General features: G+C 44.7%; 1 protein-coding gene across 4 annotated transcripts in view; it reads left to right on the forward strand.

Moving 5' to 3' along the window:
• The window catches only part of tnrc6ba (trinucleotide repeat containing adaptor 6Ba), a 124,294-nt gene that overhangs the window by 102,117 nt on the left and 5,717 nt on the right, over positions 1–16,460 (forward strand). For 3 of the 4 annotated variants that reach the window (XM_067974333.1, XM_067974334.1, XM_067974336.1), the window contains 11 exons: positions 1,380–1,428; positions 2,200–2,345; positions 3,699–3,869; positions 6,265–6,399; positions 7,075–7,209; positions 7,750–7,842; positions 10,651–10,843; positions 10,968–11,123; positions 12,577–12,741; positions 14,394–14,540; positions 15,735–15,830. In XM_067974333.1, the coding sequence (XP_067830434.1) occupies positions 1,380–1,428; positions 2,200–2,345; positions 3,699–3,869; positions 6,265–6,399; positions 7,075–7,209; positions 7,750–7,842; positions 10,651–10,843; positions 10,968–11,123; positions 12,577–12,741; positions 14,394–14,540; positions 15,735–15,830 (1,486 nt within the window). The remainder of the gene's footprint in view (positions 1–1,379; positions 1,429–2,199; positions 2,346–3,698; positions 3,870–6,264; positions 6,400–7,074; positions 7,210–7,749; positions 7,843–10,650; positions 10,844–10,967; positions 11,124–12,576; positions 12,742–14,393; positions 14,541–15,734; positions 15,831–16,460) is intronic. The other variant, XM_067974335.1, reaches the window with a different exon arrangement.

Genomic DNA, 16,460 nt, shown 5'->3' on the forward strand with positions numbered 1-16,460 from the left:
TGACCCAGCGACGATGAAGGAACGGCGATATATTTCCAAGTCGGGATGGTGTGTGACTTGGAGGGGAACGTGCAGGCGGTGTTGTTCCCATGTACCTGCTGCTCTTGTCCTTTTAAATTATCGGGGCGTTTGTTTTATTTCATGAACGTGCCCCTGTTCGACATTACAGATTGTAACTGTTAGTTTTCAACCCTGGCGTATGGCGAGGCGGGGGTGAATATTGAGAACGAAGACACTGCGAAGCCAGGACAGTGGGGAGATGTTAAGCAAGAGGTGGCTATGAAAGATGGGGGTGGAAATTGTTGTAAAGGTCCATACCAGGACAGGGAGGGGCAAGTGAAGGTGTTAACTACCCTGGTCTAAAGGAGAAGGGGGAGTCTGTAAAGTTTTTGCAGTGGTTTAGTTATTAATGCCAATGGGACTAACTGGATTGCTCTTACAAAGAGCCTCCGGCACAGGCTCGATGGGCGGAATGGCCTCCTGTGCTATAATGATTCTATGATTCTGTGTTTTATGTCTCTTAATCATTCAATACAGAACTGTCTTTCAGGTCGGTATTTCTTAATAAAGCACTGCTTGGTTGATTCTCATGATGTGTATTAATATCTGGGAGAACACTATACCTTTAACTGACATACCAATACCTGCACTGAAAACGAGCCAAGCAGATAACATGGGAGTGACCCGAGTTCGACCGTTTGGCTGGAAAAACCTGTTTGTTATTTAAAAACATGAGAAAGTGGCTGGTGCATGGGGTTAGGTGCTCACCTTTCACCTCTTGGACCTGGGGTCAAATTCAACCCATACCGAATGGGTAAAACGCTCTTCTCTCTGTGCTGGAAGGGTTCTAAGTGGAATGAGTTTATATCGGTCTCAGTTCAGTTCTGGGTATGGGCCCACAATGCAATATAACTGCCCCTAAATTGGGAATCTCTCAAGTTGGCTGGTGTAGGAATTGGAAAATAATCACGCTGGCGCAGTGGGTGGGGAGTGCTCTTCTGAATTTCGGGGCTGAAGCAAGTTGGCCTGTAGGGAGCTTTACTCTGGCCAGCTATGACTGATCTGGGAGTGTTTGATGCTGTCACTGGGTCCCTACATTGTGTTCCATCCCTCACCTTGACCAGCATGAAACTCTCAATAATAAGATTTTATGAAAGTTACCTGCTGCTCTTTTCCAGTACTGCATTCTTCCATTCATTAGATTAATTTAACAGTGCCACTTTCAAGAATCGGTTTCTTTGAATAGTGTAACCAGATTAATGCCAAACGTTAATATTTCATACAGTTTGGGTTGTGATTGGAAAAAAAAAGGCCAAACTTAGATTTTAATAGTTTACTGTTTTATTTGTTTTTATTACAAGTCTTTGTTCCGTTCACAGAGGGAGTCTTCCGAAGACAGTGTTGGTAACAAAATGGACTTGACTGTTGGTGAGTATTAAACAGAATAAAGTTGGGTTGTTCCAGGTAGGCAATGTGTTTTAAAGCTGTTACTTTTACTAAACTTTTCTCGTATTCTATTAGTCAACTCTTAACAAGGCGTACAGTGCTGCAGACGAGTATCGATGCATACACCATCTTTACTTCTCCCAATATTTTCCTCATCACTCCCGAAAGCTGATTCTTATCAGGACACAGTTCAAGCCACCCTCTGATACTTCAACCAAGTGCCCTTCCCTTCAGATGAGACGTTAAACAAAGATCCTGTGACATATCCCTAGATTGCGAATGCTTTGAGTATTTTAATTGTGGAGAGCATAGTAGCTCATCCTGATCCTGTCTTTTCTTCCCTCCCTCCCCTTCCCATGTCCACACACATGCAATTTCCAGAAGGGGTCAAGGGATGGCCGTCAGGATTGGCAGCCCTTGCTGATTTTTACCCTCCCTAGCCCAGATAATTGCAGCATCCAGACAGCTGCTCCAGTTGAGATCAGCTAATTCAGCACAAAGGGTGAATTGAGCCTGAGGTTTTTTGGTCATATGGTATAGTACCACACCACCAAGTGCAAGCAAACAGAGAGCTCACCTTACTTTCTTGATGTTTTCTTCCTTCCACCTGGCCTGTAGCTCTAAATAGATAAGTAATGTGGCTTGCTAGCAGCCACTAGTACGTACATACATATAGACAGAAATGCTCTCTGGGAATACATTTTAATTGGGTTGGTGTCTGTCTTGAAAACCTCCCTTTTCTGTTTCATCTAGGTGGTCTTCCAGACAAAAAGCTGGAATCTGACAAACGGGGAATGAATATGGATTACAATGGAATGATGAGGAAGGATCGATCGGGATTCCGGCCACCAAATTCCAAAGACTCGCCCACCACTGACAGTGGACCCTACTTTGAGAAGGTGAGGGCTCCGCTGCCAGTTATAGAGGGAGTACGTACATTATATAGCTACTCGCTTCTCTCGGAAACATCTTAAAGCATTTCTCTGAAGTGCATTGACTGTTAATGTAGGTAAGAGTAGCAGCCATATTACACACAGTAATGTCTCGCACACAGCAATGAAGGAAAGTTTAGATAATCTCTTTCTAGTGGTTGTAGTTGAGGGATGAATGTTGGCTTGGAAACCAGGAAAAATCCCTGCTCTTCTTCAAATTGTTTTGTGGGATCTTTAACTTCCACCTGAACCCCATCAGAAACGGCAGACAGGATCTCGGTTTAATGTCTCATCTGAAGGGAAGCACCTCGGACAATGCAGCCACTCATTTAGTACCTTAGTGGTTAGTCTAGGTTATCACTCAAGTCCTGGAGTGGGACTTGAACCCATAGCCCCCTTGACTCCGAGGCAAGAGTTGTACCAACTGAGTCAAGCTGACAGGAGTTTTTCCTTCATTTTATTGTGTGCTTAGGTTCAGTTTTTTTTGTCGCTGGCTTGTGATCTTTATTTTGCAAATTTAGTTCCAGACTCCGCCCAAAAATGGGGAATCCGTGAAATGTTTTCTCAGCTTCTCTTCTCTCCGCCACCCCCCCCTCCCCACCCCCCACTCCGTGTTGGGCTCGATTGTACAATCTCTTCCATTCTAAGCAAACAAATCTCTGTCTTTTTCTGCCTGCATTTTTCTACGTATCGCAAGCACTAATTAGTAAGGTTATCAATAGCAAATTGAAGCTTTGATCCCTTCCCCTGACTGATTTTGGACTTGACAAAAGGTGGTGACCCCAGGCAACATGTACTGCTTATCTCTCAGAACTCCATTGGTATAAATAATGATAGATGAGCTGAGACTGCTGTGTATGTGATGGTTGTGTATCACCTGCTTCCAGTTCCTTTACAGGCCTACTGGTAAGTCTTTGAGTGCAGATTTAGTTGAGACCAGCAATGAATGCACCAACACACATCTCTAAGTTAATAGATGGGTTTGTTTCTTGAGCGGGAGATGGGTGGAAAGGTTCCTTTTGAGGAATTTTGATACTTGCAGCAACCAGGAAAATAAGGACACTGAAATGGAATGGGTTGCTCAGTTATTGCAGGAAGTTCGGTTGCCCACCTGTTGCCTGTGGGTTACCCAGTCAAGGGATGTATGTGAAAATTTGATTATGGCACTAATTTTGTCTAACTGTGTGAGTGAGGCCTAACTGCTGTCTCTTCTCGTTTTCTTGTTCTTCCTGCCTTCCCCACAAACTCATCTTTGTGCTGTTTTCTTATCCATTTTTTTCCCTCCGCCAACTGCATGCTGATTGGCTAACCCTCCTTCAGCTGACTTTGCCTTTCTCCAATCAAGACGGGTGCCTGTCTGACGAGGCCCCTAACTCGCCCTTCTCCCCTCCTCCGAGCTGCAAGCTGTCTCCCTCGGGCGCTGCTCTACCCACCGCCAACCTCGGCTGCATCGGCTCTGGTCTTAACATGCAAAACCTAAACGCTAGACACGTAAGGGCTGCTTTCTGAATGTGTCTTGTGACTGGGATGTTGTGATATTGCACACTGTGATCAGTAAAATCTGTAATGGTACACTTTATACGTTTCTCTCTCTTCTCCTCCTATTCCTCCACTCAACCAGTTGTTGATGTTTCTGTACCACAGCAACATTAATCATGATGCACCGAAAAAGGGTGAAGTCGACTACTTCAAAATCACTTTAATTGGAAAAAAATACTTAATATTTACAGTATAAAAAGAACACTCGGCATACTGTAAAATTATGATTGATACACTATATTTGTACTGTACCATGAAATATTCTCGTGACCAGAGTTACCCTTTGAAGTGTCTAGCTACAATTGTCCTTTTTACAACAATGCAAGGGAAGGTTTAAATCCATGCATTTCCTTTCAGGGTGAGATACTGTCCTCCTGTTTTCCTTGGTTCTTCATGCATCAACCTCAGCCAGGATGGCTTAGGGAGGGGGTGGGGAATTTCTCTCATGCATCAACAAATGTGCCTCTTATTTTCCTCTCTTCCCCTAGAATGCACCTAGACTCTGCTTGACATGCTTGAGCATGGCTGAGAGGGAGTACCTCTGTGTGTGGGGCTGGGTTGTGAACTGTTAGGAGCTCCAGGGGAGGAACGCAGCTCTGAAACCTGCATTCTCTTCCCTCCCCAAGGCAGTCAGTGCGCACTGTTTAATAGCTTGTTCCTATTGCTACGCTTGGCAGTGCTGTCACTGAGACTACAGTAAGATCTAATGATAGGTTTGCAGAATTTTCATACTATAGCCACATGAACTATGGATAAACACCCAGCAGTGTAATCCAGATTCTGTCCTCCAAAGCATTTTGAGATATAAAATACTGGGATGGAATACTGGTGGTTACAGGACTTACACAGGATGGGGTGGGGGTGGTGTTAGTAGTTGTGGGAGCAATTTGACGTGATGAATAAAGGGTATCACACAACATTTTGAACAGATGAGAGCTATGGATAAACCCCTGAGGCTTCATGACCTGAGAGTTTAAACAGTAGCCTCTTAGCTTTGCCTTTCCAAAAAAACATGAACCTTTTGTAACCAGACTTTCAAGTAGTGTTTTTTTTTTAAAATGGCTGCAATGTGCTCAGCATTTTAAACTACAGATCAAGGCTTCCTGCCTTGCGAGCGGTTACTGGTTGAATTCGGTAACTAGCCTGCCCCTTGTTCGTGCATGGTCCTGGTTCTGAAGGGATGCTGGGTGCCAGGGACTTGGAAGAAAAAAATAAGAATGTAAATGTAAATGCTGAATATTTGAAAGAAACAACAGAAAATGTTAGAAGTACAGAGCTGGCTGGTTAGCATCAGAGAAAAATAAGTGTTGGGTGTGACCTTTGATCAGAGGCTGAGTCACGTGATTGTTTTGAGCTATTGCTCTTGCTGAGGTGTTGTTTCTTCCTCCCCTGCTGTCTTCCATGGAAAGCTGCATGGGATGTGTAGTGAGAGTGATGGCAGAGCGTTGCACTTCTGATTGGAGCTACTCTTAGTGGCCCTGTTCTGTCGGCTCTTGGCTAGACTGCTAGACGGAGTATGTAGCAAAGCACTACAGCTCTTTGAAAGTAAGGGAGGAGTGGCCTTATCCCAGAGTATCCCATCTCTGGAGGGGAAGGCAAAAAGAGAGTGATAAAGATTTGTCACAGCGGAGGCCTCCATTATAGGAGGGAGAGGAGAAGAATGATGGAGCATTCTGTGGTGTAAAATGTCCATTGTTTTCTCCATATTCCATCCCCCCTCCCCATTCTACTTCCATTTGGAACACTCCATTGTGGAATAGGTCCGCCACTGGGAAGGAAGGGAGAAAAGTGATAGATGTGTTGCCGTCGTTGCAGAGGGGGGAGTGATGCACATATAGACTGCAAGTGGCGTTTGAAGTTGAAGCTGAATCACTCGTGGCATTTAGAAGGGAACTAGACAAACACTCAACGGGGAAAAATATTAAAGGACCTAGGAAAATGGGATTAGACCACTATGGAGTTGGCACAGGCACGATGGACCGAGTGGCCTCCTGTGTTGACATTTCTGAGATTCTATGTCCCACAATGGAGTGCTCCATCACTTGGTGGTCGGGGATGGGGGCGCTGGTATAACCACTATCCCTTGCAGTGAAAATGCACTTCCTGTTGTTCTGTGACTGTCTTTGGTTGTGGTACACGCTGTTCCTCTGCTGTAGTAGAATAGCATGGCGATGGGCAGATGTCAAAACAAGGACTGGATATAGAGACTAGTTACAAAGATTGTGGTGATGTGTGCCTCCTGAGGTGGCCTCCCTTCGTGATTGAATTAGTCTTTAAGTGATGTTGTATGAAAGCAGTCACTCGAAGAAAATCTAATTGATTTAATGTTCCTGTCTGTCTTTCACAGAATGGCAATCATGGTTTATTTGGCGGTAGCACAGCACAATCCAGAGGTGTGCACACGCCTCAGGTGCAACCCATGAATTCATCCCAGCCTACCCTTCGGGCTCAAGTGCCTCCGCAGTTCCTGCCCCCTCCTCAGGTATGTAACACTGAGTCTGTGTTTCACATCACTGAGCTACAGAATCTTCCTGTACCCTCGCTGTACATTTGTTTGGGAGATGGGGTAGGGGAGTATAAAATTAGGGAGCAGCAGACCAGCTCTTGAACATGGATTCAAATCCAACCCAGACTGATGGGCTAGATTTTACAATGGATGCTTGATGCTGTCATTTGGTGCCTGTAATGGAAATTATTAATAATCATTCTGTAGAGTTGGAAATGCTGCTAATCTCCTATCATCTCCACTACTTCTGTGCTCCTTACCCCCTGACCAGCAGAGGCCATTGCGGCTCTTGTGGGGGGAAGTTGCAGCTCATACTTCTGAAGTGAAAGCAAAAATGCTGTTGAAAGGTTAAATGCAAGGAGTCGCACAACACCAGGTTATAGTCCAACAGCTTTATTTGAAATCACAAGCTTTTGGAGCTTTGCTCCTTCGTCACCTGACGAAGGAGCAAAGCTCCGAAAGCTTGTGATTTCAAATAAAGCTGTTGGACTATAACCTGGTGTTGTGCGACTCCTTGCATTTGTCCACCCCAGTCCATCACCGGCATCTCCACATCATGTTGAAAGGTTGTTTAGGGTTAGAAAATTGGAGTGGTGGTGATTGCTGTTTTATATATTAATGTGCTAAGTGGATTCCTTGCTTTGATTGCAGGTTCCTGCCTCCATGTTGAAGCATGCTGCTCCGAATGGCGCCCTGAACCCAGCCCTATTTAGCCTTGGTCCTCAACTATCCCCTCAGCAAATAGCTATGCTCAGTCAACTCCCTCAGCTCCCACAGCTCCAGTTGGTAAGTACCGATTCATTTGTGAACGAGCCCTAGTGTTCTTCCACCATGACATGTTGGAATATCAAATGGCTGCACCGTTCCTGCTCAGCCTCGGGGAATGATGAAGATTGGTTATGTGGAATGATGGCATGCTGATGGAGTTTCTGAATGGTGTAAAGGGTTCTCTTCTGCATTGGCGGCTCATCTTTGAGGCTGCGCTGAGCACCGCTGCATTTCAACTTGTGGTTCAGTGTAATTCTGATTTTTCTTCTTTGAGAGAAGTATTCTATCTGATTAGAAGTCTTGGTCCTTGCACATTTCCATAGGGTGAGTGGCACCTCAAAAACATCCCAAGTACACAATTTGCAGGGGAGGGTGGCAGATACAAGGAGCGATGAACTTTGACCAGATTGCCATGCTCTGTTGTATATTAAGAGGCAAAATATTCCATGCCACCTTATCTGACCTTGATGAGAATAAAATATACAACCCAGAACAAAGTAAGCAAAACTAAGGACCAAGAATCCTCATTCACTCTGTCCTCTTGTCCTCTCTACGCAGGCCTACCAGCTCTTGATTCAGCAACAGCAGCAGCAAGTGCTGCAGAACCAACGGAAGCTCTCCGCCGCGGTCCGACAACAGCAAGAGCAGCAAGTACGAGATGCCAAAGATACAGAATCTGTTACAAACCGGCATTGTCACTGTTTCATTTTGTGTTACAAAAGGGATTCAGAGAGCAGCATTAACACATATTTATTTAATGATAGGTGATGGTTTTTGTTTGTCACCTCCCTTTGCTGCCACGAACTACCATTCCCCCTCAAACCAGGAGTGCTGAACAGCTCAGACCACAAACGAGCACCAACGTCACTATCACAAGCAGCCCTCGAGAGTGTTCAGTTTGGCTGGTTAGAATCTATTGGATCTTGTGCCTAGGTTCGCCTCACACTGTGGTGGAATGCCTGCTAATTCCACTGCATGCCGTCTAGCAAGCCAATTGAGAAATGTTAAAACTTGCTCGTGTGAGGGAAGTGGACTAGATCGACTGCCAGCTCTCGGGTATAATTTGCTTTCTGCCCTCTTCCCTCATAATCTTCCATTCATGCCTTCACTCTCCCCAATCCACTTCCCAGTTACATTTGGGAATGACATCAGGTAGTTGCAATGCAGTTTAACTTGGTAATTTATTTGATGCAGACATAAGCAAAGTGAAATAAATAATTGGTTAAATGCACACACTGAAAGCAAAACACACTACGGGCTGAACAGGTTCAAGTCTGAATCATGGCTGTGCTGTTGTCATTCAGGTGACATGAAAACAGAAAACTGCAAATATTGAAAATCCAAATTAAAAATAGAAAATGCTGAAAATACTGACTTAGACAGCTTTTCCTGTACGGTAACTTTCTACTTAAAACGGCATTTGGCACTGCACAGTAATGTGGTGAAGGTTCTCCTCACACATTGATTTCCAATCTTAGCCACATCCACTGGAGCAAACAACAAACGAGCATGCAGCACAGGAAGGCAAGATAAACAGCAGGCAGCATCGACTGGAGTTCCCTTTTGCACATCTAACTGAATACAGAGCAACCTCCAGTGGGGGGTGTCCATCAACCCTGCGTCCAGCCAGAGGGGTGGGAGGAGTAGTTTGTACCCATTGTACTGCCGTGTGTGCGCATCACCCTGCACACTAATCTGTGAACCTCCTGTGTTCAGGAAAATCCTGTTACACATTCAGATCAGGAGGGAATCACAAGGCTCAAAACATTCAGCTCACTGCTAATTAATCCTATGAGGTTTAAATACTGAGCGTGCACCTTAAACGTTACTGATGAGTTTCCCTTGCTTGCTGTTAATGGTGAAGTCAAAAATTCTATCCTTGCCATGCACAGTGATTTTTTTTATCTTCACTTTATGGAGTTTAACTGAGAATTCATTTGATGAAAGGGGACAGTAAAATGGAAACTTACAGTCAGATTATACAAAGTTTTAAACTAGGTGTTCTGGTATATAAAGATTTACTGATGTATATAACAAAAAACATTTTAAAAAAGTATTCCCCTTCCTTTCTAAATTTCTTCCCTCTTTAAAGTGCTGGCTCTTCCACAGATGTCCTCCAGTGCCCTGCCGAAATGAGCATTCCTCGTGACTGAGCTTGGACAGTGAATGATAGCAGACTGTTCGACTCTTGGGGGTTGTGGAATTCATTGTGGAGCCTGATCCTGCTCTCTCCTGATGTGTATACTCGTGCACACGTGCACATACTGTCACTCTCACGCACTTTCCCCTGGGAACTAAGACCCATTATAGTAAGATGTCGGCACAGGTACGATGGGCCGAATGGCCTCCTTTTGTGCTGTATCATTCTATGATTGCTGCTGCCCAGCTGAGATTGGTTAATTCACCAGAGGCTGGAGGTTGAACCTGGGACTCTTCTAGTCCATTTAGCTCCGTTCTACACTGGGCTGTGCACATACCAACTGAGGCTTCAAGGGGCCGGCTCATTTAAAAAAATCTACTACTTTCATCACCACTGGGTTCCCCATCACCGTTAACAGTGTAAATGAAAGCAGGAATTGCACAGCATCTGCAAGAGGAATACTGATTAGTGTTTTGGATGGGACTTCGGAGGAATGCTCTGGGGGGAAAAAATAAACCAGAGTGACTTCGGAGGTGAATTTCTGTTTTAATTTCCAGCAGTCGTGGCCTAATCATTACTAACTGTAGTGCATAGGGTGCAGAACGCTGTGTGAAGTTAGCGTTGTTGTAATGAAAATTTTTTTTAAAGTTATTACGTTGGTTTCAGCACCTCCTAAACCAGTTGGTTCTCTCCCCGCTCATCATCTTGAGTAATGATGCAATAGGCATCTTGTCAGGTCTGTTGCTATCCCATGGACTGTGTTTAAAATTGGGTCGGTTGCTGGTGGGCACCAACCAGTTGATGCAGTCTAAATCACTAATGGTAGCTTGGCTGGTAACCCTGTTTTAAACTCTCTCCCCTGCCCCCCCACCTCAATTTTCATCCCCTGTCTCCTAAGGCGCTGATTCTTGCTGGAGATTTCTGCGTGTGCCAATTGGCGTTCAGTACCTCGCCCGTGTGATCATTCTTAGCCTGGGAGCCCAGGCAGTGAATAGTCACAGGCTATTTAACAGTGGGATGCATCATAGCCAAACTGGATCAAGAGGGGGGCCTGGCTGGTGATCCCCTTCCATAACCCAGAGGCACTGAAGCCAATTCCAGAGCCCTTTACCACTCACTTGGGCTGACATCTGCTATCTCGGCAGAGGCCAGGTATCTGACTGAGGGGCTCTTTCTTAGAGACACTGAATTCATGTGGTTGTTTACGGGAACCATTTGATGCTCTGGGGGAAAAAATAAACCAGATTACTAGACGATGAAAATGGACGTGTGACCTGTTGTGAACTGTATTTAACCCTCACTTGTGTGTGTTTCCATAGCTTGCCCGTATTGTAAACGCTCTGCAACAGCAGCAACAGCAGCAGCACCGACACAACAACACCCCTGGAATGAAACACTCACCATCGCACCCCGGCATACCCAAGCAGCACCTGGATAATGTGCCTAATTCTCTTCCCTCTGGCCTTCCAGACTTCCAGACCAAAGGACAGCTTCAGCCAGGCTACCCAATGGGTGAGTTCCCACGTCGGGTTCTTTTGTTATCCTTCAGCTACATCAAAACCCGTTCTTTACCCAAACCTTTCACACAGCCTCTGTATTTTGGGTGCTCGACACTAAAATGTCTTTTGCATTTCAGGCCTGGGTTCGAACATGAACGTAAACCAGTTAGACGTCAACAGTATTGTAGGAATGAAGGAACCTCAGTCCCAGCAATCCCGGCTCAAGCAGTGGACAACTATGGAGGGCCTCTCTCCTGTCACTCCGCCGCCAGATCACAACCCCCTCAAAAACGGTAACTGTCCAAAAAAAAACAAGGGGGCTTTGTTGCACTGAACACGTGCCATCTTCCACATTCTTCTTCCTTCCTTCAACCTCCGTGTTGAATGAAGACTCTTTGCAATGTCGCCTACTCTAACAGATTCTTTACATCCCTCTGTTTTCCCTTTCTCCTACAATCTACAGCCTCTTAAACCTCAAGCTTGCTGTCACCTAATCACCTTGCCTTCTCTCCTCCTCTCTTCAACCTCGCTGGTGTCCTGTACTGTATGCCTTAGACTTTCACCTTGGTTTCTCAATTAAAAGAAAAGCTATTCCTGGATGAAGAACTGAGCTGTGGCAGCGTGAATTGCTTCACCAGCTGATTGTCTCCACCACACGAGAATTTGTCACATTCAGTACGAACATACACCTACATATAATAAAATGCGGTATAGGAACCATAATGTTAAATTTCTGCTCACCTTTGAAGTCACCAGATTAGACTGTGATGCTCCCCACATTCAAGTAGCCTGCTGGCACTGTCTAGATTCACACATGAAGAATGTTGAGTTTGGTGAGGTGGCAGACTAATGCTGGAGCCTGCAGAACTGAATCCTAACAAGTCCAAAGAGCGTGAAATGGTGGTGGTGAAACAGGGAATCGCAAGTGAATCACTTGTCTATATTCATGCAAAACTTTTGAAATTGGCTGTGACACTTTGTTCAGATGGAATTTATTGATGTTTTACATAATCAAAGTATGCAAAAAGAGGAATAAACCCAGTCACTTCTGGTCAGGTTTTTTTCTACCCCATAGATAATGAGGGGAGGTTCTTGAGAAAACAAGGGAAGGAGCCAAGCAGGTGGCCTGTCTGAAGAAACTTCCAGCTACAAAATAAATTAGACTTTAATTGACTTCCAGACTTTATTAGACCACTTGCCCATAGGGGGTACCACGCAGTGGCCTTGAAGGGACAGGCCAGGTTAGTAGCTAAGCATTGCAAAAATGTGCTGGACAACCCCCCCACTCCCCCAGAGTACTCATAATCAATGCCACGTGAACTAGCTAAATTTAGGATCCAAGTTGCTTGCAGTTTTGTAGGTGGGTCTTGGATTTCAGGACATTTGATTGGAATGTGCCTCTGAGAATCAGCTGTGAAACTGGGTGGGCTGATCTTTCTCACACATTGTGCTTTGGGGACTCTCAACAACAGGGGAGAATGCCTCACCACTGCAGTTAGGAGGAAGCCTGGGGGAGGGTAAGGGAGTACACTTGCAAAGTGTTGCTTAGCCTAAATTGTTTGGATGAACTAACTGTGTTCTGTATCCGATTTGTCCCATACAGAGATGCATTCTATTGTTGAATTGTCCCATGACCAGTTCAAACATACATGCACGCGCCAATAATTCACTTGAGTTTTGTGGCTGATCACCCAGCTAGATAATCTGTACAATTAATAAATCTGGTGTTTTTATGTTGCTTTACAGGTGCTATTTCGAGCAGCATGGCACCATCGGTGAAGCCTCGAGATAGTTTGCCCTATTACGAAATGATAGCAGGTGACTCCTTGGCCAGCCATTCGGGCCCGGCGAGTGACAACTGGTCCACCCCTAAGCTCTCAAATGGTTCCAGCAGCTCCAGTTGGCCTCCAGGTCTGAGATTACTTGTGTACTACGTTTTTAAAAAAATAAGATTTAGTAAACCAGATTGAACAAATAATTTCCTTTGGAATCGGTGCGACTGGCTAATCTTTAAGACTGGTATTCAAAGCCTTTGTACGAATCCCAGCAAAGAGTTGTAGTTTCAGTCTAAAAATGGTGTTTCTGAACATCGATGGGGGCACGACCTTGATTCATTGCTCACCGTATCGAGTTACATCGAGTCTACAGCACAGAAATAGGCCATTCGGCCCAACTGGTCTATGCCGGCATTTATGCTCCACATGAGCCTCTTCCCTCCTTCCTTCAACTAACCCTATCAACATATCCTTCTATTCCTTTCTCCCTCATGTGCTTATCTAGCTTCCCCTTAAATGCATCTATACTATTTGCCTCAACTGCTCCTTGTGGTAGCGAGTTCCACATTCTCACCACTCTCTGGGTAAAGTCGTTTTCCTGAATTTGCTATTGGATTTATTAGTGATTATTTTATATTTATGACCTCTTGTTTTGGACTCCTCCACAAGTGGAAACATTTTCTCTACGTCTACCCTCTCAAATCCTATCATTATCAGATCACCCCAGAGCCTTCTCTTTTGAGGAGAAAAGAGCCACAGCCTGTTCAACCTTTCCTGATAGGTATATCTTCTCAGTTCTGGTATCACCCTGGAGAATCTTTTTTGCACCTTCTCCAATGTCTCTATATCCTTTTTATAATATGGCAACCAGAACTGTGCACAATACTCCCCAAGTGTGGTCTAACCAAGATTCTATACAAGTTTAACATTGCTTTTCAGTTGTATCCCTCTAGATATGAGCCCCGGTGCTTGATTTGCCTTTATTATGGCCTTACTAACCTGCATCGCTACTTTTAGTGATTTGTGTATCACAGTCCTTGCCAAAAGTAACCAATTCTAGGGACAAAAAATATTGCAAAGTTTTGGTTATGTTTTATATTCCACCAAATGCCTACTGCACCTGAGGACAACTCCTTAAAAATTGAAGTGTCTATGAGTGGAAAAACTGTGGGTGCCTGTGGGGACATTAGGACACTGAGGAGCCTGGCAGTTGCTACACCACTGGCACTACTGAATTTTGGTTTACTGAAGGGTCCCAGTCCAGGCCACTTCAGTAGGAGGGGGTCCTCTTTAATTAGTAGGACTGTAATTTTAATTCAGCTGATTTCTATAAGCAGATTTCTAATTTCAGGAATAAAGCAAAAGAAAGACTTGCATTTATATTGCAGTTCTCGGAAACATCTCAAAGCGTTTTACACACAATGAGTTACTTTAAAGTGCAGTGACTGTTTTAATGCAGGTTAACACAGCAGCCATTTTCTACACAGCAAGATTCCACAAATAGTAATGAAATGAATGAGCGGCTACTTTAGTTTTGGTGGCGTTGGTATCAAGGGAAGAATATTTCCCATGACACTTGGAGGTATTCCCTGCTCCTCCTTGAATAGTGCCATGGATCTTAACATGCACCTGAACCACTGGAATCTGGCACATCTGTCAGACTTGTACTCCCACAGTACTGCACTGGAGTGTCGGCCTAAATAACAGTTATTGTGAGAAGTATGGTGATGTAACCAAGTTGATTGACGAATTTCTTTGGTACATTTTCCCTCTTTGTTTTGGTTTCAGAGTTCCGCCCTGGGGAACCATGGAAGGGTTTCCAAAACATTGACCCCGAATCAGACCCCTACGTGACCCCGGCGAGCATGATAAACAGCTCCACAGCACCCCCATCCCCAGACTCTGAACACCAACTTCTCAGGGACAGGAGCACAGGTATGTGAGCATGACCCACTATCTCCTGTTTTGTCTGCCTTTGGTTTTGCTTTATATCGATGCCCAAAGACCAAATGCTGTGCTTGGGGATCCAGTAGAAGGCCCCTTAATAGAAGCACCTCGCATTGTTCCCTTTCATTCCATAATTCCTATTCAGGATATTTTACCAAATCTCTGGTGAAGGAATGGCTGAGCCAATTGTCCCTTAAATGAAGGTAGCTTCTACCAAAATATTTATATTTATAATATGTATATTTTCAGGTTTTCTGCACGGGTCAACCAGGCAGCGCACTTTGTGGCCATCCCCATCTTGTATAGTACAACCTGCTCTCTTTGCCATTGGCAGGTCTGGATTAGTGACTGCACAGGAGAAGTTCTGCAGCTAATACTGAGCGTAAGCTGAGGGTGCAGTGATGTGCCTCTTACTGTTGCGAAAATCACAAGGGCCGGACTGTTCCTTTTATTGTTCAGAATGGCTCCTACTCCTAGAAGGACTCCACCATACACCATTAGTAGTAAATTACAGCAATAGTGCTTTGTTGGAAGTTTTAATAACTTCTTGCACTCTGTGAAACCAGTAGTGTCATCACCTGTCTTTAATTTTTCTCTTCTGCGATCAGTGTCACCTTTGTAGGTAGAAAATTTACATAGCAATTTTTCAGACTTGAGAGTGTAAACTTGGAGGTTTCTGAATTTAGTTAGGTCTTTGAAGAAGTAATCAGGTAGTAATAATGGGCCCCCACCTGTGCTGGAGCAGGGAACTGTGGAAAGCCGACCAGTTGAAAGACTCGTCTTTTGACAACTTCTGTCCTTCATGCTCGGGTCCAATGCTGCAAGTACCTAGTTGCTCTCATTTGAAAAGCACTCATGGTTCCTACGTAATGATCATAATCCTTAAAACATGATGGTGGGTTTGTGAAATTTCCATACTGTCTCCACTTGAACTGTGATGAGCGCCCAACATTAAAATGATGGACAATGGGTCGAGGTGTGTAACACTGGGGCTCAGTACAGGTCGTTGCGCGAGGGCGCAGTGCAGGTTGTTACAGATCTGTCTATCACTGACAATGGTAGTATTGGAGCAAGGGACCAATGAAGAGCATCGCACCTCTATTGTGCATTCTTGGTGTGTTTCTCCCTCTTGTTCAGCTTTGAGTTAAGGTTGATCTCTGGCTCTCTCTTGTTTGCTCACAGGGTCCAGTTCCTCCCTGAACACCTCGCTGCCTTCACCCGGTGCCTGGTCCTATAGTGCCTCAAACAGCTCCTACAGCACCGTACAGAGCACTTCAGGTAGGGGGGTTGTTACATTGAACCATCCATTGCATGATCTTGTTTTCCCAGGGCTTGTAGTGTATCTATATTAACTGCTGTAGAGACAGCACTAAATTATATGCGATGTGAAATTTACTGCAGGTTATTTCTTCATAAACTAACAGTAAATAAGCTGGTTATACTGCATGGAATGCAAGGTGGTTTCCACCCCATATTTAGGCAAGCTGTACAAGACCAGCTCGAGTAAATAGTAATAAAAACAGGAAATGCTGGAATACTCAGTAGATCAGGCAGCATCTGTGGAGAAAAAAACAGAGTTAACGTTTCAGGTCGATGACCTTTCATCAGAACTGGCGAGGAATTCGTCCGAGTTCTGATGAAAGGTCAATGACCTGAAATGTTAACTCCGTTTCTCCTCTCCACAGATGCTGCCCTGAGTACTTCCAGCATCTTCTGTTTTTATTTCAGATTTCCCGCATCTGTATTATTTTGCTTTTGTTCAGTAAATAGTATCTCCCCAGTTCAGCTACACAGAGCTATATTTTTAATCTCGGTAGCCGCCTTCTCCCTTCCCATTTGCTTCCTGGACCCCCCCCCCCCCACCCCACCCCACCCCACCCGGGACCAGTTCAGCTACTCCTTGCCCTT

The sequence above is a fragment of the Heptranchias perlo genome, chromosome 40 (assembly GCF_035084215.1).
Source record: "Heptranchias perlo isolate sHepPer1 chromosome 40, sHepPer1.hap1, whole genome shotgun sequence".
NCBI classification, from domain to species: Eukaryota; Metazoa; Chordata; class Chondrichthyes; order Hexanchiformes; family Hexanchidae; genus Heptranchias; species Heptranchias perlo.